This window comes from Phascolarctos cinereus, unplaced genomic scaffold, assembly GCF_003287225.1.
Source record: "Phascolarctos cinereus isolate Bilbo 61053 unplaced genomic scaffold, phaCin_HiC Scaffold_3;HRSCAF=262, whole genome shotgun sequence".
NCBI lineage: Eukaryota > Metazoa > Chordata > Mammalia > Diprotodontia > Phascolarctidae > Phascolarctos > Phascolarctos cinereus.
Window position 1 is genome coordinate 170,867,286 of NW_027555736.1, and position 18,645 is coordinate 170,885,930.

Consider the following 18,645-nt stretch of genomic DNA (forward strand, 5'->3'; position numbering starts at 1 on the left):
GTGAAGAAGTCCTAAGATGGTAGAAAGGTGAGAGCTGAACTACTGGAAATGGAGCTAGTCAAATGTATATCAGTAAGTTGTTGTAAGCAACAGTTTTAACACTGGAAAGAGGGAAGGGGGGGCAGACAAAGAGGAAGTGGAGGAAAAATGCAGGAGGACTTGGCTGGAATCTGAAGTTTGGGGGCGTGGATGAAGGAAGGCAAAAGAACTCCAGATGGGGTACTAGCTGTTCTCCAGTTTTCTGGAGACTAGAACACAAGTAAATTCTCTGAAACTGCAACAAGAGGTAGTCAAGATAAATAAAAGAATTTCCTAACTATGGGGAGAATTAATGTTTGGAGCTGGGGGGTGGGGGAGGGTAATACACTATATTACATAAAGACTGGAATCTTGTTGCCAAAAGATTTTTTTAATTAGATTTTTCTCAGAAATGGTTTTGAAATAACCCTGCTAAGAAGCAAAGGGACAGACTATATAGTCTGTGGCTTATATGTAAAATGCCTAGGATCCATTGATTTGCTAATTGGAGAAGGAACAAAAGTTATATTTTTTTTCATTAGCTGTATTTAATATAAAACAAGCAGCAATATATTTTTTTTAAACCAGAACTGTGGTTTCATTGGTATGGGTAACTCCTAATGAGAAAACTCCCTCAACCAATGCAAATGGGCAACTGTTCTGAAACCTATAGTTTCAAGAGTTTCCTGGGCCATTGAGTGGGTTAGCTGACTTGCCCAGAGTCACAAAGAAAGTATGCATCAGAAGCCAGACTTGGCTGACTCAGCTGACTCAGTCAGCTCTATTTGCTGTACCACTTTGACTCTCAGCAGAATATTCAGGCAAAATTAATCTTGCCAATTGAAGTTTAAGGCCTGAGAACCATAGTTGGGGAGTAGAGGGAGGTGACAGGGACGAAGATGAGACAGAAAAGTATGCTTGGAAAAGGCCAGGACTTGCCCAGGACCTTGCTGTCAGAGAAAGATTAGCTTAGGTCATATGGATGGAAGTAGAGGGCCTACCATGTTAATTCTTGATCAGAAATCCCCAAGCTTACTTGGGGTACTTCCCACATCCCTCTTGCCCTAATTCCTTCTCCTAACAAAATTACTGAAAGTTGTTTGGAGGCCAGTATCCACCCACCCCATCCTTCCAGTTGTAAATGCAGAAGTCACAAACCCTGTTCAGTCCTCATTAAACTTCTGGATTTTATTTTTTAATACGACCATTACATATTACACAAAAATAAAAGTCAAATGAACCCAGTATTTATAAATTATTAAATAAAAATACATGAATATATATTTATATTTATAGAGCTTTTTTCTTTTCTTCTAAACTAACCAAATCCGTTCTCGCATTGTTTTCTGACTTGAAAAAGAAAAATAATGTATGTCCTGGCAGAAGTGGGGAGTGGATGGGATAAGCATTCTCAGGACCTAGCTGCCCCACCTCCACTCCTCCCATGGCCTAAGCGAAGCCTCCCACCTGCCCCATGGGCTCTTGGGAGCAAGAAACACTCCCCCCCAGCCTCTCCACCAAGTTTACCCTTTAGAAAATGGCAATTAAATGTGTTACCCCCCTACTTTTAATGAAATGGACTTAAAAACAGGGAGTCACACTCAGCCTGCTTGGCTAAGAGACAACCCCCAGGAACTGAATAGCCCCAAATAGAAAAGTCCCTGGTTTTCTGAAGGAAAGATCTTAGGGGCTTCTACTGCCCCCAGAAGGAGTGTCTGGCCAAAACTGCCCACTGTGGTCCCATGCAGCCATGCTTCCAGAGACCAAGTCTGAGCATCCTCCCCTTTAAACCAACAACCCCTGCCTCCATTCAGGAGCAGGGGCCTCATAGCAGTACTTTTTTTGTCCTTCTGACCATGGTTCCTGGTACCCCTGTTATTAAAGACCCTTAAGGGAGCTAACAGGGGCCACAGGTTAGGAGTCTGTGGTAGAGGGTGGGGGAAAGAGCTGCGTTGTAAGGGAAGAGGAGCACAAGCTCCAACTGTGAGCTGTTAGTTGGTCTGGGTTTGTCACTATTAAGTCAGTGTTAAATGTCCTTCTCTCCATGCTGACCAACTGTGACTGACTCAGTGCTTTCTGGCTCATGATACCATCTCACCCAGTACAGTCTCAGCAGAATGTCTGTCACCCCCTCACCCCTTACAAATTCCTCTAAGGAACACAGCTTTCAAAAGCAAAAGTTTGGATTAAACACCTGAGGCCAAGATTGGTCCCACATTCTAGAGCAGCGCAACTAAGTTGCCACATTCTGGGACCAAGTAAAAGTCTCTACCCAGAAGAGCCAACTGTGTTCTAGATGAGCAAGTCAGTGCTCTGGATCACAGGCAGGGTTCTAGAGCACAGCATGTCTGGAGTCAGCATTTAAGAGCAGCAATTTTAGCACCTTGGAAAGTGCAGCAGCAAGGTCTGGCTCAGGGCCATGCATCCAGAGGAAGGGAAGAGCTCCTTCCTTCAAAGAAAGAGTTATTTCTGGATCCATTTGTGGGTTACAGTAATCTAGCATTCTCACACTAAGAGATGCAGACAGTTAACACCCATGCAACCAGCCTGGCTTCAAAGCATACATAAATGTTTCTAGATCATGTTATGCACTCTAGAACTCATATACCTGGCCTTTGATCTAGCAGCAGCAATGCCCACCACATGGAATGGGTTGGCTTCTAGAGTATACCCTACCCCCACCCCTGAGTTCAGAGCTGGGAATGTCCCTCTCAAGGCATAAAGAGTCTTAGTGTTTAGTACACAGAGCTATGTTCTAGATCAGCATTTGTGTTCACACTTTCAAAAAGGGAAATTTCAACCCCAATTTAGTGTTTAAATTTGGGTAGAGAGGTTCCAGAGATAGGGAACCTTTCCAGGCACCACTGTGCCCCAGTGGGAAAAGGGGGACAGGTAAAGTGTCCTTCCTTCCCAAAGCTCCTTAGCTCTGCTTTGTCCAGAGCCCTCGAAGGGGCAGCAGCAAGTGCTAAAGGCATGGGGAAGAGGCTAATGAGGGAAACAAGGACAACTACAAAACTGAGCCATCTCAACTGGCACACACTGCCCTTTTCCCCCCAACCCTGCTTGCGACTCTCTGCAGAACAGCCTCAAAATTCTCAATCTATAGTGTCCCTACCCCCTACCCCCAGCACTGGGGCAACCAAAGGGAGATCTAACTCCTGTTCATTGCTAGGGAAAGTTATTTTTCCTTGAGGAAGAATTCCATCACCACACCAGGTACACAAAGCTTACAAGTGCACATACACACACATCCAAGCACCCCACTTGTAACACCCACTTCTCACTGCAAACTGAGAACCCCAGGGTACCCACAGCCATTCCAAAGAGCCTACAACTTTCTCCCCAAATCTTACCTATCCAATGAAGACTTAACCTCTCATATAGTTTTACTGCACTCGCTGGATAAGTCCACCACCCCCTAGGGTTGCAAATCCCAAATTCCCTAGAGGGTGACTTCTCCACACTGCTCAATTTATGGGTATTGCCCTCTAAAACCCACCCAATCCAGGCCCCAACCCTGCTATGACTCTCCCTGTCTTACACACATTGACTTTCCAGATGTGTCTTCTACATTTCCCTGGCTCAACCTTCCAAACTCCTGCCTGACATACAGAGTTCACTTATTCCCCCTCCCAAGCCCCTCCCCACCTCCCCCATTCCTTCCCCTTTTATCCCTGTCCCTTCCCCATTCATCCATCCCACCTCTCCCAAGGGGTTCTCTCCATTCTATCCTACTCTCTCCCTCCCACAGCCACTCTAGATCCAACACTGGGCTGAGTTCTCACTTGCTGGCAAAGAAGGCCCCCACAGTCACCAGAGCCCCCAGTGCCACAGCCCCTGTTAGCACTGTTCGCACTGAGGCCCAGTTCCCCTCCCGCAGACGCCTTGCCTCCTCCAGGGCCCCATCCCCGTACAGAGCCGTGAATTCCGCCTGTGGGAGAGAAGGGAAGTGGGGAAGAGAAAAAGGAGAAGGAAGAAAGGGATGTTAGGAGAGGAGATGGAGAGAAGGGGAGGGGAAGAATTCCAGTTCCATCTATACTGTAGCTGTATCCCACGTCCCAGCTCCAGCCTTGCTTGGTGTCCCTCACAAATACCTTGCTAAAATTCCCTTCCTCATGTGCATCCCATATCTTTCTTCTTTGGAAAAAAAAAAACTCCTTCTCAAAACTAACCTCTTAGGCAGATTTCTCAAGCTAATACTACACCACTTTGGTCACAACCCTTGCTCCCATATTCCCTCAGGATTTATGTTTAAACTTAAACATGAATTACCTTGGACCTCTCTTCCTTGCATGTATTCTTTACCCTTTTTTCATATGTATTTATTCTGTCTCCCCCTTTGGATTATAAACTCTTTAATGATGGGGACTTTTATATTTTCACAGAGTGCACTGCACAGAACTTCACACTGTACCCAGTAGTAACTCCATAAATGTTGACTAACATCACCTCTCCACCCTGATGGCCTAACTCCGCCCAAACCGTTGCTCTTCCCCCACACCCTAGATTTACCATGCAATATCAACTATATTCCCATCCCATCAGAGACCAGCCTCCCCATCACAACCATTCCCCCTCCCCCAGTGAGGCAAGCTTTTCTGGGGAATGTGCAGTTATAGTAGAAGAGGGAAGCCTCTTACCCAGCCCCCGCTGCTGTGGATCCAGTCTGCCAGCTGCGTCTCTAGGTAGGTCACCATCCAGTCCTGCACCTGTCCCACCAATGGCTCCATCTCTTTGTTGACGCTCTCTGCACAGAGCGCTGCCCCAAAGACGAAGAACGCCACAAGACGTCCCCAGTTGGGCCCCCCCTGGAAGAGCTCATCTGAGACCTGGGTAAAGCGCTGCTGAGCTGAGCCAGGAGTCACATGCAACTGAGCAGCCAGATCCGAAAATGTGCGTTGGAAGCGTGACTCAAACTCGTCTCCAGCAGCTCGCATGGCCCGGTGCAGGGGCTCAGTTGTAGGGCCTTCCCCTGGGCCAGTCCCACAGGCATAGCCTTTCTGCCTTAGCTTGTAACCCACAAAATCTGCCACCAGGGCTCGAGTATCTGGGGCTGAGGCTGGAGTCGCCATCTGGGTGGCTATAAAAGACAGAGAGAAGAGAACTAGATGTGAGCCGTGCTCCACTGTAGGCTAGGCATAGCCAGACAGAACCCAGAGGGGCATTTTTCAGGTTTGACTAGCCTAGTGTGACAGCATGAACTATGGGGAATAGAAGTAAGAAATGAAATAGAGACAATGAGATAACGAAGCAATAATAAGGGGTCTAGTAGATCTGGTCATTAAACTAATATTACAAATAATAAGTGAAATTTGCTGTTTCTCTTAAGACTAATTAAGAGCACCACCTTTCCTGCTTTTAGGGACCCTAGGTCAAGCTAGGATAGAGCAGAGGCTACAATTCTCCCAAAAGCAGAGTGGGAGGAGCCAGATTAATATAGTATATATTAATACAGCATACATATAGGCTGAAAAAGGTTAAAAGATATTAATATAAAAGATGAGGGAAACAGAGGGTTAACAAGATATTGAGGACACTTACCAAGTCTGGGCAGCAGCTCCTAGGACACAGCGCTGGTGGCTGGGAGCCCCCAGCTGAGGCCTTGCATCCTCCCAGCTATGGAGCCCTAGGAGTGGAGGGTAGAGATTATGGTCAGTGGTCGGGAAAGCTAGACGTAGCCCTAGGACCCGGACCCAGGCCCAGTCCCCACCCCTCTGCCAGCTGTGGTTACTGACTGAATCCATGTTTAATGACCGTTCTCCTCAGGAAGCCTCAGACAGAGGGGACTCCGGTGGATAACATTCCCGGCACCCCCCCCCCCCCCCGGCCACACACACATAGAACCCAACCCACAGGGCCTGCTTCTGCCCCTCCCTTACCCCCACCCTCAACCCCGTCTCCACCCCCCAGCCCGCCAGGTTAGGGATCTCACGGGTCAGGCCGCTCCCCAGGCTCTAGGCAGTTTCCTGGTGCAGGAGGTGGGAGGGAGGAAAGGAGGGAGGAGAAAAGAAGAGGGAGGGAGAGAGGGAGTGCCTGGCGCTTGGTGATGATGGGGCTCAGAGATGCGTCCAGAGCAGAGAGGCGGGGCAGGAGAGGAACAGGGAAAGGAATTGGGGGGGGGAGGTGAGGGATAACTAGGAAAGGAGCAAAGCAGAGATATGATCCAGAAGATGAGGGAAGAGGACTGGCAGCCTGGGTGACTAGGTTTGGGATGCTGTGTGTCTCCTTTCCCCTGGGGATCAGGGAACAAGGCTGAGATCCAGTAATCAGCACCAGGGAACTTGAGCTATGGGAAAAGAGAAAGCTATTCTACCTGAGGGCAATTCAGTGTTTGCCAGGTGTTCCGTAGGGGTAATCTAAACTTGCTGAACTTTTTAGTAGAGGGAACTCTGGTGGTAAAAAAAGAAAATAAGAGTGGTCCAAAAAACTGTCAACTCCCTGGTGGCCTGGCATCTTAGAAATGTATAGTGGTACTTTGATCCTAGGAAAGGAAATAATAATAGCTGCTAAATAATATATAGCACTTTAAGATTTGCAAAGTGCTTTGCAATAGTTACATATAGTAATGAAATACATCCTCATTTGATTCTCACAACAGTCCTGTAAAAGATGTTACATGTACTGCCCCCATTTTGCAATTAGGTAAACTGAGTTTAATGATGTTAAATAACTTGTCGATGGTTATAGTTAGTAAAGGAAGCAGAATTTGGCCCAGGTCCCTCCTGACACACCAAGTCCAGAATTCTTGCCACTGAAACACAGGCTTGTAGCAAAACAAATAAAGCTAAAGAGGCATGAGAACAGTCTTCACATCTTTTTGATATCTTTCATCCCACCGTCTTTAATGGGGCCTAAAGTCCCAAGGAGGTTGTACAAATTATCACCCCTCACCCATCAGGATTCCATTACCACAGAAAAATCCCTAACTTTCTGATGTACTCTTCCAAGGAATACCTAAGGATTTATCCTTCAAACACATGCAAAGCAAAGTTTGAACCCAGGTGGCAGTGGTGTAATGGAGAGTACATTAAATTTAGTTTCTGGAAGATGAGGGTTGAAATTCAGCCTCTGACACCTACTAGCTATGGGACCTTAGACAAGTCCCTTACTTTCTATGCTTCTTACTAGGATTTATCCAGTAAGTCATACAGTGAATGGATCACAGATTCATCTAAGTATTACAGCGCAATAAACCAGAGTAGATATTCACAGTCCTGCCCTTAACAAGGGGCATATATGTACATAGAGTCAGCATACTATTGGAGAAAAAGTGCTCCACCTGGAGGTGGTAGAGAAGATTCCAGTCCTGCTGTGTGACCCCTAAGTGTGCCACAGGCAAATTAGTAGACCTGTAAAATTGCAATTCTAGCCACTAGAAGAGAAATAAATAATCCATACCTGGTCCCTGCTCCTAAGGAACCTTATAATTTAATTAGGGGCAAACACAGTGAAATATATGCATAAAACCAGATCAGTATAGAAAGAATGCTGGCCCCAGAGTAGAAGTCACTTAGCCTTTGTGAGCCCCTTTTCTCTCCATAAAATGTAGAAAGGTACATATGTAATATCTACTTCACGGGGAAGTGATGAGACCAAATGTGATTGTGTATCCATTGTGCTCTGCAAACCTTCAAGTGCTACTATATACATGGGAGTTATTATATGGTTCTCCTTTATTTCTACTTCCAGCCCCCTCAGACCATGAAAAGGTAAAATCCTTTCTGTCTGGGTCCAAGGTTCAGCCCTTTGCTTCATAAAAAAGCTGCTATCCCTACAAGCCACCTACACTCTTAACTTCTCCGCTTCTTCATAATTTCCCCAAACTCCAGCTCTGTGATGAGCATCCAGTTTGCTTCCATCTAGTCTTTTGTGATTGAGGCTCACCAACCATCTCTGTTTCTATTTTTAAATGCTTTCTTAGTTGGCTGACCTAAGCCCTCCAACGCTGATCATCAGTCCTGTGTTCTTGCAAGTCCCATCCTCCTATACCATATCCCCTTCAAGGCTTAATCTCTCTCAAAACGTGAGAGAATTCAACAGAGCAATATGTTAAGCAGCACTTAACAATTTCTCTGCTTAGGGGTGTGTAGGTGTGTGTGTGTTGCCAAGTCCCTCATGAAGCCTTCCTGGATATCCCTGTTAGCTCCTTTAATCTTCTAAGTTTCACTGCTCCTATTCACTTGAATCATTATTTAACTTATTTGTGTAGTTCTTTCAGAATATCCCTATGTTAGATTCCAAGTTTCTCAAGGGCAAGGGTTTTGTTTTTGGGTTTATCTGTATCCCCAGAACCTAGCACGGTGCTTTGCACATGGCAGGTGCTTAATGTTTGTTGAACTGAAATGAATCTCAGAAATATTTCCAAATCCACAAATGAATTTGGTTAGGATTTATTTTGTTGTTGCTGTTGATATTCCATTGGTTTATTTTTAAGAAATAAAAATTGTGACAAGGTCGAAAACTGTTTTTAGGGAGGGGTGCCTCCCCTTTCAAGTATGAGAGGGCAGAAGGCACAATCAAAGACCCAGCAAGAGCATGGGTCCAGGCCACCCACCGAGGGGCCAGGGTGGGGTCCTAGAAGCTTGTGTCAAAACCGAGCTCCCCTCCCCGCACCTCCCGGGACTCACAGACCGAAGCCAGACTGCATCCCTCCGCTCTGCCCCCTACCCTCTACTTCCCGCATCTCGCTGCCCACGGGGACGCTCTGCCAGGCGGCCCAACCTTCTCACCTGACGACAAGGACGGGGTGGAAGGGGAGGCAGGGGAGAGAGTGAAGACAAGGACGCTCGATCGCAAGGACGTTTTAACCCTTCCCCAGCCGGTGCCCTTCCAGACTCGGGTTAACCCCTGGTGGGCCGGGAGGCAGCGGGGCTCGCCAAAGATTGGGGCCAGCCTGGGCCCAGGGAGGGCGGAGTCCCCGCCCCCTGGCGCAGCGGGCTGCGGAGACAGATGGGGAGCCACCTGTCAAGCAGGCTGTGGCCGCGGGGCACGAAGGGCGCGGGCCGCCCCGCGGTAAGCGCACGCTCAGAGAAGCCGCCGGCCCAGACGAGAGGTCGCGGAGGAGCCATGGAGAGGGATGCTGGAAGCTGACGGCCGGACTGGCCCGCCGAGGAGCGGACGCGGGGGGCTCCCTCACAGACGAGCGCCCGGAAAGCCGACAGCTGGGGAGGCGGGCCGAGGCGGCGCCGCGAAGCGGCTGCCCTGCCGGCCAGAGCGGGGGTGCCATGTCTCGGGAGAGGCCCCCCCGCACCGACATACCCCGCAACCTCAGCTTCATCGCGGCGCTGAGTGAGCGCGCCTACTACCGCAGCCAGCGGCCCAGCCTGGAGGAGGAGCTGCAGCCAGAGGAGGAGGAGCCGGAGCCCCGCGAGGGGGGCGGGGCGCGCCTCAGGCCTCGCTCCCGCGCCTTAGCCCCCGGGCGGGGCAGGCGGGCCCGTTCTGCCCCCGCTGGAGGGGGCACCCGGGCCCCGCGCAGCCGCAGCCCGGACACCCGCAAGCGGGTGCGCTTCGCCGACGCGCTGGGGCTGGAGCTGGCGGCTGTCCGCCGTTTCAGCCCTGGGGAGCTTCCTCGCGTGCCCCGCCACGTGCAGATCCAGCTGCAGCGCGACGCCCTCCGGCACTTCGGGCCCTGTCCCCCCAGAACCCGCAGCCTCCAGGTAGGAGCTTAGGGGCCAGCACCCAAAGGGGGAACGGACGGGCGGGTGAAGTGTCGGGAAGCGGTCCACTCCATTTCCCCCCACCTCCACCACACTGGCCCCCATATCTCTTTCTGCATGGTACCCTCCCCAGTGTGCTAGGCCAAGGCAAGCCCCGGACTTCCCCAGCGGACAGACCAGTGCAGGCTTCTTATTGGTCCAATGCCTCATTCTGACCCTGTCCTCTCTCTGTCTCTCTCTCTTCCCTCTCCCCGTGCCCCGGCAGGAGGCGCGCGCTGCCCTCGAGCCCGCCCGCGAGCCCGGCTTCGCCACCCGCCTGCAGGCCCAGCGCATATGCCTGGAACGAGCAGAGGCGGGCCCGCTGGGCGTGGCTGGGAGCGCGCGCGTGCTGGACCTGGCCTACGAGAAGCGCGTGAGCGTGCGCTGGAGCGCGGACGGTTGGCGCAGCCAGCGCGAAGCTCCCGCCACCTACGCAGGCCCGGCTCCGCCCCCGCCGCGTGCAGATCGATTCGCCTTCCGCTTGCCGGCCCCGCCCACTGGGGGCTCTTTGCTTTTCGCTCTGCGCTACCGCGTAACAGGTCTTGAGTTCTGGGACAACAACGGCGGCCGCGACTACGCACTCCGGGGCCCCGACTCCCCCGGTGGCAGTGGCGACCCGGAACCCCAAGGCTGGATCCACTTTATCTGAGCGCGGAAAGGGAAACCCAGGGATCAGGAGAAAGTGCGGAAAACGGAGGGAGAAACGAAAGGAACACGGGGTTGGGGGGAGCCAAGGCTGGTTGAGTGAGAATTGTGGGAGTGAAGCTTCATTGAACGGAGGGGAGAGGGCAGGGAGGTAGTTCGCGCGCACGCGCAGGAGAATGAGAGAAACCAAATGGATGAATCCAGTGGGAACAGGGAATATGGAAGAAGAGACCAATATTTCAGGCGGGGGGAGGGTGGAGGAGAGATAGTTCGGAGCTGTAGTACAAACCAAAGGGGTTTGGGGGAGGAGGGAAACCTAGGTAGACTCTGGGGAAAAAAGGTGTAAGTGCTGTTCTGCTCAGCAGGCTGAGGAGGTCATTTGCTAACAGCTAGAAGGGACCTTCGAGGTCATTTAGTCTGACCCCTTCATTTTGGAGATGAGATCCTGAGGCTATCAGAGGTGAAGTCACTTGCTCGAGGACTTACCAGTTCTCTCAATGGCAGAGCGAAGATCTGAACGAGGGTTCCCCAGATCCAACTTTCTTGCTACTTGTAGCCTCCCCCAAAACGTAGACTAAAGGGGACGGGTCTGGTGAAGCCTCAGAATTGCTTGAGTTCGACTCACAAGTTGGGGGAAGTGCTCCAGAAAACAAAAGGGCTCCTTTAGGCTCTCCAAGGATCCCTGGTTAACTTTCTCTGCCAGTCCCACGGGCTGGGCACTGAAAGGGAAGAGAATCTTGGACCCTAGAAACCTGACCCTTCTAAATTAAGTCGGGAGAAGGGATGGGCAAGAGAGGATGAATATAGATGGCACCCAAAGGAAGTCAAACTCTCAGCTGTGGTCATTACAGTTTTCCACCTGGGGTTATCCAACTCTGCCATACCTTTCAGTTCTTCCTTTCAATTGCCCTCCAATTTGGTAATTTGTCTTGGATCCCTAGTGTCACATCTTGAATCCCCTTTGAAGTGACTCTGTCAGTTGTCTACCCTTTGGAATTTCCAACTTAAGGCAGCCCTGCTAATTCTTTTCTTGAGGCTTCAGTCTGCGTTGGCTCTGGGAGTTTAAGAAGTAGGCAGGGTTCATCCATTCCTCAGGCCTCAAAAATGGCTGGGACATACAGACTTTACGTGCCAACCTTGCTTTTGTGAAGTGGTCTGTAAAGATCTCAAAGTACATTTTAGATACACTTTTCAGGAAGAGGAATTGGATGAACAGAAAATAATTGTCTCCATCTTACAGAAGAGTAACTTAAAATAGAAAAAGGGGGCCCCATGGTCACAGTAAAAAAAAAAAGTCTAAGCTGGATAATGTTGTGCCTACCCTTTAACTTTGGGAAACTTGTTTTTTTTTAAATCTCTAAAATGGGAGAGTTGAATTAAATTACTTTTAAAATTTACTTTTATTTCTGAAGGAGTAGCAGAGCCTTGAGGAGATGCCAAGGACCCTCCAGCTTAGTAGTCTGACTGTAAAAATTGAAGCCCCAGCATCTGGCCAGTCCTTTGGGTGGCTCTTTGCAACATCTGGGCTAGGTGTGCTACAGTAATGGAACCAATTAAGAACATCCACAACACCTTTTAGCCTCCTCCTTCAAAGAACCCTTCCTTGTCCCTTACTAGTCACTTGCTGTCTTTATAATGCATTCAAGGAGTCCCTTTCTCCTGAAGCTAGGTTGTCCAGAGTGTCTTAAAAAGAATATTGTCCCTGAGAGGGAATTCACTGCTCAGAAGCCCCAGGTACTAGGTGACTCCAAGGGTTCTGACTCTTCCTTAATAAGGGATGACTGGGGCAAGGAAAAACATCTCACATCTATTAATTAAGAATAACAAAGTAGTCTGAAGGGGAAGTGCAGAATGTAGAAACTGATGCATAATGCTGGGAAATGGAAAGAAGGGCCAGCTCTATCTTGCCCAGTCATAATGTCTCCTGAACAAGCGACTCTTTACTTGGGCATTTCCCCTTCCTGCTATTCTTTTCTGCTTGCTTCTTTGTTTCTCAACTCTTTACTGTCTTTTCCCTTTCTTGTTTTTAATCCCTCTTCCTATCTCTTCTCTCCCTGCCTCCCCTCTCTTCCCTCACCCTATCCATCTCTTCTCTGCTTTTCCTTCTTCCTCCAGAAGGAATGAAGAGTTTGCTTGCTGATCTCCCAGACTCTGAGCCATTTGCCCTCTTCTGTCCTCAGACCTCCCTCTTGGAAGTCTTCCAGAGGCGAGGTGGGAAGAAGGCAAACAGCAGTTTCTTCTTGGTGACCCAGAAGAACCCTGTTTCCCCAGGTAATCAGCTTTTTCCCTCTCCACTTTATTTGGGTTCTTCAAATTTGGGGGATTTACTGGCTCCTCTCTGTCAGCCTCCTGTATTGGGAAAGAGGGATTGTGGGTTCTGATCGTAATAGAGGCTGCCATAGCTCCTTTGGTGTCCAGCCAACCCTGTATTCCTCTGAGCAGAGGTCAAGAAGAAACATCATACTTGTAAAAATACAATAATACATGGGGGCAGCTAGGTGGCGCAATGGATAGAGCCTTGGAGTCAAATCTGGCCTCAGAAACTTGACATTAGCTGTGTGACCCTGGGCAAGTCACTTAACTCCTATTGCCTCACCAAAAAAGTAAAAAAAATAAAAATACAATATACAGCCACCCCCACTTAATAATACATAGTACAGAAATCAATGAAAAATGTGTGTTAGGGAAAAGGGGTAGAGAACAGAGGAAAGAGGGTAGTCAATAAGGACTAGGCACATTTGAAGCAGTTTCATATATGTTATATTCTATAAGCAGATGATCTTTGGTTCTGATTTCCCTGCATTACTCCATGTTATCTCCCCAGACATGGCTTGAAGAGGTCAAAGGACTGGGGGAGGAGGGGAGGCTATAGTGGGGCTTCTCATGAACCTCAGCTGCTATATCCTCTCAATCATGGCCATAACAAAAGCCTGTGCAATGTTAGCAAATGTCTGTTGCAGGTATGAATGAGACTTCCTGGGTCCCAGGTTCCCTTCCTGATGCTTTTATCCCAACATCAACCTCCATAGGAGACTTTCCTCCAACCTGCTGCCCTGGAGATCTCTGGGCTCCAGTCTCTCCCTCCAAACCCTTAACTTTGCAAACTACAGTTTGTAAGGAATATTCCTGTAAATAGCCTAGGAAGTGCAAGGAGGGGGGATATACTAGAAGTCAGGTGTGATTAAGGCGGCTTTGGAAATCTGCAGATGGGTGGGTAAGTGCAAGGCCTGATTGAGGGTGAGAGGACCCAGGGGAATCCTAATGGGTTTGTTGAGCTCCCTCCTTTCACAAGTGTTTTCTTTAGCTCAGGTTCAGTGGAATTCAATGACTCAGTTTCTGTGACTCTCAGTGACCCTTATCATTTAGAATTCTAGGAAGCTGAGCAGATGTCCCCTATGCCTCCTCAAAACATGCACCCACAGTACATATAGTTATGAACTGAATTGATGAGTTGGTTTCTCTCCTTACTGGGCTAATCTTAACATTCCTGGGCCTGCTATGCATTTTTGAAAGGAGTATGGTATAGACCCCAATGCTTTGAAGTTCTCTGGGAGGGCTCAATGTGTAGAGGCTATCATTGGGTTGTATTGTTCCCAGCCTGGGCACTAGAAGATGAACACCCCCCCACCCCCCCACCCCCGCCCAGACCCTCCCACATACATGCAGCACCATGGATTCCACCAGTCCTGCCAACCAAAAAATGTCAGTGTGTGTATCTCCCCCCACCCCATCCCTTTCTCTTTCCAAAACTTTCCTACCCATCGACCTGCCCACATCCTTAACAGGGTGACGGGCAAGACTAACCATCCCCAAAGGGAAACCAACCACTAGTTTCTCAGGGCTGGCCCAGCCTAACTTGAAATGGAAGAGACTTCATGGTAGGGTAAAAGGGAAAGTAGCAGGGGCTAGGTTATTTCTTTATTCCAACGTTAATAATGTACCAAAAATATATAACGGAAAATGCTAAGCAACAGAAATTACTACCATGCTGAAAGGACACAACATTCACTCTTGAACGAGAGGCTGCAATTTTGGGGGAAGGAAATTGTGTTTATCCTTCCTTCTTGAGGACCATGACATCAGGGAGTTGATGACATGACTTGCAATTGACTACGAGTGATGGAGGGCTGTGCAAGGTCACCAGCCTTACTTTCTCCTCCGGAACCATCTGGGTCCAGTGGCCAGATATCAATCAGGACAACTGGAGATGGCCCAGAATGCAGTGGGGGACCTTGGCTCTTTTAAGCTAAGGTCTTTTCAGGTTCTCACTTTGAGTAAGACTGGGGGAAAGAAATGAGATAGTTGGAAAGGGCCCTCCTTTTTGTAATTGATTTCCATCACATACCTAAGTTGTATCCCTAACCCATTCTTCATTTTACCCCTGGGGTCCAACTGTTGTTTTTCATGTACGGCTCATAAGAAACTGGGTGATAGCCATTATCACTGGGGCTCACAATCACAAAATGTGTTAAAGCTAAAAGGGAATTTAAATTGTCTAGTCTGACTTCATAAGTTAGGAGACTGAGGTCTGGAGAGATTTAGTAACCTATTCAGGGTCACTCAGACAAGCTAATGGTAGAGCTAGGGCTATAACCTGGGTCCCCTGACTCCCAATCCTGTGTTCTTTCTGTATCCGTTCCCAGGATTAGGTTTTCCCCAGAAAATCCCTGGCCAAAAATACTTCCTCATTCAAAAAGCTCCTGGCTTTTTTTGACAAAGGTAGCATAAATCAAACATCTCTCTTCAAACCCCCATCTTTAGGCAACAATTTTCACTGTTCCCCTACTAAGCCTTCTAAACATTTCAGTTCAGCAGACTTCATTAAGCATCAAAAATGTGTAGAGCATTGTGTTAAGTTGCTGGCAGGGCAGAGGGCGATACACAAAGTTCAGATAATACGAGGCCCCTCCCTGCACATAGTCTGGGGTGTGATACATAACAGCAACAATCACAGTATAAAGCAATCCTATGCATCATTAGAGAGCTGCAACCTGGCATGTGAGTTCTCGGGGAAGGATTCCAAGGAAGATGGTTACCACCTGAGATTGGGGGGCTGGCAGAGAACTTGGGAAGGCTTTCAGCAAGTGACAATTAATTGGGCTTTGAAGGATACCTAGGAATTCAACAGATCTCTGGGAGTGGGGAGAGTATGACAAACTTAAAGGAACTGTGAGAACAAAGGGCCCTAGACAGTCAAGTACAGGATACAAGCAAGCAACCAGTTTGACTGGAGCACGGTGTATGTAAGGGGGAGTAGTATGAGATTAAGCTAGAAAAGGTAGAGTGACACCTTGGATGACAGGCAAGAAGGAAGCCTTTGAACAATTAATACGAATGAGATAACTAGATTAGTGCATAATGAAGACATCTGGCAGTGGGGTGAAGGATGACTTGAGGAAAGAGTAGAAGCAGAAAAACATGTTAACATTTAGGCAGGTAATCATGAGGGCCTAAGCTAGGTTAGTAGCAGTGGGACTAAAGGATGCAGGTGATGCTACAGAAGAGAATTACTTGGTAATTGATGGCCTGTGAGAGGTGAGGAAGAGGTTAAAATTTTTTAACGAGAAAGATGGTGACAAAACAGTTATTAGAAGAAAGAATAGGTTTTAATAGAAAGGTTTTTTTAGTTTTAGGGGGGTTTTTTGGAGCATGTGGAATTAGTTTTCACTTGGAGCTGTTTATGTGGAGTTCAGGAGAAAGGTCAGGGCTTGAAACATCTGGGATTCATCTGTGTAAGGACAACATTGTAAGCTTTGGAGAGAAAGGTGGGCAAAGGGAGGCAATGTAGCAGGGAGAAGAGGACCAAGTATAGAGCACTGAGAAATACCTTCCTTAAAGGGTCAGAAAGGAAAGACATGGAGCCTTCCAACTGAAATTCTGTGATTCTGGGCCATTAGAGAGGAGAAGAATCAGAACAGTTTGATGTCTAAGAAGCCAGGGAAGAGAAAGTATCCAGGAGGGACTAGGCAGTAGCCCAAAGAAATCAAGGTGTATGAGTACTGTCATGATAGAAATTAAGGTAAACTGAGGCAATAAAGTTCCATGCATTTTCCCTTTATTAGCAAGGTTGGCGTTTGCCAATAAAAGGGGTCAATGGACCCTCAGTAGCCAAAGACTTCAAGTTGGGGACAATAGAATCTTTTATAGTCATTAACCAACAGAAAAATCTCAGGCAACATAGGTGTGTCTTCTAATTGGCTAGGCATTTCATTGAGAAGGTGGGATAAATGTCATCTCAGCTCCTCCCCATTACATCACTGGAAGATGAGATCAGTTCTCAGGTGATGACATTAGTCTAGGCAATGGGAGTTGCTACTATAGTTGTGATTGATGAGCTTGACCTTTGTGATGCCAGTTTCTCCAGAATGGGGGGGGGGGGAGGTTACCAGAGTGGAAGTACAAGTCTTGAGAATAGAATGGAAACCCAAGTGACCTAAGGTTGCCTGAGTACATTTGCAAGGGTAAGGGATTTAGATTCACTGGGAAAGAAAATGTTAAATCTATGCTGGCTTGATTAAGTTTTAACAAATAGAATTAAAGGGGTAGCTAGTGGATAGAGCACCGGCTTTGGAGTCAGGAGGACCTGAGTTCAAATCTGTCCTCAGACACAGAACATTTAATAGCTGTGTGACTTTAGGCAAGTCACTTAACACCAATTGCCTCACCAAAAAAACCAACCAAACAAAAACAATTAAAAATCAATTTTCAATTTCACAGGACTAAGAAAGGTCATTGGATTTGGCATTAAGAGACCACTTGTAGTTGAGTTGTGTGGGACATAACAATGTAAGAGCTTGAGGAGAATGGTTCCTGTAGAAACACATCAGATATAAACAACTTTTTGATGAAGATTGGTAGTAAACCAGAGGAATGCCTCTGTGGAAGAATTAAGAAACTGATAATGGCACAGGATGAAAAGACTGTATTATAATGAATTATAAGAATGCTTTATAATCTGGATTAGTGGAAGGAGTTGCCCGAAGAAGTAAAATCATAGATCCACCAGATTGTTGGCAGTTAAAGGAAAGAGACAAATGGGGTGATAGTTGAATTTGCTAGAAAGGTTTGGAGGAGGGCACTAGAAAGACTTGAACATGTTTATAGTCTCATGAGAATGAAGCAGTGGAGATAAAGAGGTTGTATGTGTGTGTCGGGGCAAGGGAGTTCAATTATTGGAGCAAGGTCCTGGAAGAAGTTGGGATAGAGGAGTCCAAGAAATGAGGGAAAGGGATCAAGGCCACAACTAAAAAGATCAGCCTTTGCCAATACTTAGGAATATGATTTCCTCTGAAATAGGAAATATTGATGCCATTCAGCAAATCAGAGATCGCTTTGGATGGCCTCCATCTTCCCATTGAAGTAGGAGATTGGTTATCTGCTTTTAAAAGGTCTGATGGTTTGAGAAAAAGTTTTAGAACATTCACAATGGGGCATATGATGTTAAAAAATAGTAAAATGAACTGATGAGTTTTTCCTCTGCCCTCAGCCCTTGTCTTCCATTTTATTGGAGGTGATAATGAGCAGTGAAGTTGCCTGAAGACTCTGAATCCATGACTCTATCAGCAGCAGATGAGAGGAAATTTAAATCGGCTGAATGTACGCTTGCATCCTCACCATGCCCTCACATCCTATAACACTATGACTCCAGCTCCAGCATGACAATATGCCCCCCACCTCTGTATTTTCATATCTTGCACCTGATTCTGGACCACCTGTCTGAACACAACACCCTTCCCTTACCTCTTTTCCAGATATAAAAACTTATTTTTCTAACCAATAAAAAATAGAGTTAAAATGGAATCTCTGAACCACCTGCATAAGCAGATGTGTTCTGGGCTTGGGAGAGGGGATTTTGTAGGAGGTGGGCAAATAGGCATCCTCTTTGTCAGAGATGGGGCTGCACCCTTCTATCAAGAGAGGTGACTTTTCAAAGTCCCATCGGACTCCTGATTCTTATATAAAGCTGTGTAAGGTGAGGGTGGAATGAAGTAGGGAAAGGTAGCAGAAAGTTAGGGGTTATAGTAGGACACTTACCCTAGTGGTTTTCCAGAATCTTTCAGGCAGTGGAAAAGCCAATAGTGGAAAATTTTGGCTCCTTTACATACTTTGCCAGCTGCTACTACAGTCACAGGAACCACTTTGGGGAAGAGAGTTCAGTTTAATTGTGCCTCAAAACAAGCCCCCAAGTCTTGAGCTAGTTAGGGGAAGGTTTCCCTGAGGGTTACATCCTTCTGTTCCGTTAGTCATGGGGAAGAGCAAAGCCCATCTCCTTACAACCGTGGGCAGC

At 47.6% G+C, this 18,645-nt stretch overlaps 2 protein-coding genes across 9 annotated transcripts; one reads left to right on the top strand and one right to left on the bottom strand.

Annotated features, from left to right (window-relative positions):
* Positions 1–1,180: 1,180 nt before the first annotated feature.
* On the bottom strand, positions 1,181–8,878 carry BCL2L2 (BCL2 like 2). 4 transcript variants are annotated; one of them, XM_078151290.1, is made up of 4 exons: positions 8,748–8,878; positions 5,560–5,644; positions 4,659–5,098; positions 1,181–3,949 (listed from the first exon to the last, which is right to left on the bottom strand). In XM_078151290.1, the coding sequence occupies exons 3-4, from the start codon at positions 5,088–5,090 to the stop codon at positions 3,800–3,802; spliced, it is 582 nt and encodes a 193-aa protein (XP_078007416.1). In that variant the 5' UTR covers positions 5,091–5,098; positions 5,560–5,644; positions 8,748–8,878; the 3' UTR covers positions 1,181–3,799. The 4 variants fall into 4 exon arrangements, with proteins under 4 accessions (XP_078007416.1, XP_020820647.1, XP_020820587.1 ...); XM_020964988.2 differs by lacking the exon at positions 8,748–8,878 and adding an exon at positions 6,332–7,198; XM_020964928.2 differs by lacking the exon at positions 8,748–8,878 and adding an exon at positions 5,951–6,277.
* A 17-nt stretch (positions 8,879–8,895) lies between these two features.
* PPP1R3E (protein phosphatase 1 regulatory subunit 3E) lies at positions 8,896–18,166 on the top strand. 5 transcript variants are annotated; one of them, XR_002320374.2, is made up of 4 exons: positions 8,896–9,674; positions 9,940–10,395; positions 11,771–12,629; positions 17,845–18,166. XR_002320374.2 is itself a non-coding variant. In XM_020964822.2 (3 exons), the coding sequence occupies exons 1-2, from the start codon at positions 9,243–9,245 to the stop codon at positions 10,360–10,362; spliced, it is 855 nt and encodes a 284-aa protein (XP_020820481.1). In that variant the 5' UTR covers positions 8,896–9,242; the 3' UTR covers positions 10,363–10,395; positions 17,845–18,166. The 5 variants fall into 5 exon arrangements, 2 of the variants coding, with proteins under 2 accessions (XP_020820481.1, XP_078007415.1); XR_002320376.2 differs by having other exon boundaries at positions 12,474–12,629; XR_002320380.2 differs by having other exon boundaries at positions 12,477–12,629.
* The last annotated feature ends 479 nt before the right edge of the window (positions 18,167–18,645 follow it).

Excerpts from the sequence above, each read along its gene's own strand:
- BCL2L2 (XM_078151290.1), bottom strand. The coding sequence starts at position 5,090 with ATGGCGACTCCAGCCTCAGCCCCAGATACTCGAGCCCTGGTGGCAGAT. Across the intron at positions 3,950-4,658 it reads TCCACAGCAGCGGGGGCTGG|GCGGAATTCACGGCTCTGTA; the intron begins GTAAGAGGCTTC and ends TCTCTCCCACAG.
- PPP1R3E (XM_020964822.2), top strand. The coding sequence starts at position 9,243 with ATGTCTCGGGAGAGGCCCCCCCGCACCGACATACCCCGCAACCTCAGC. Across the intron at positions 9,675-9,939 it reads CCAGAACCCGCAGCCTCCAG|GAGGCGCGCGCTGCCCTCGA; the intron begins GTAGGAGCTTAG and ends GTGCCCCGGCAG.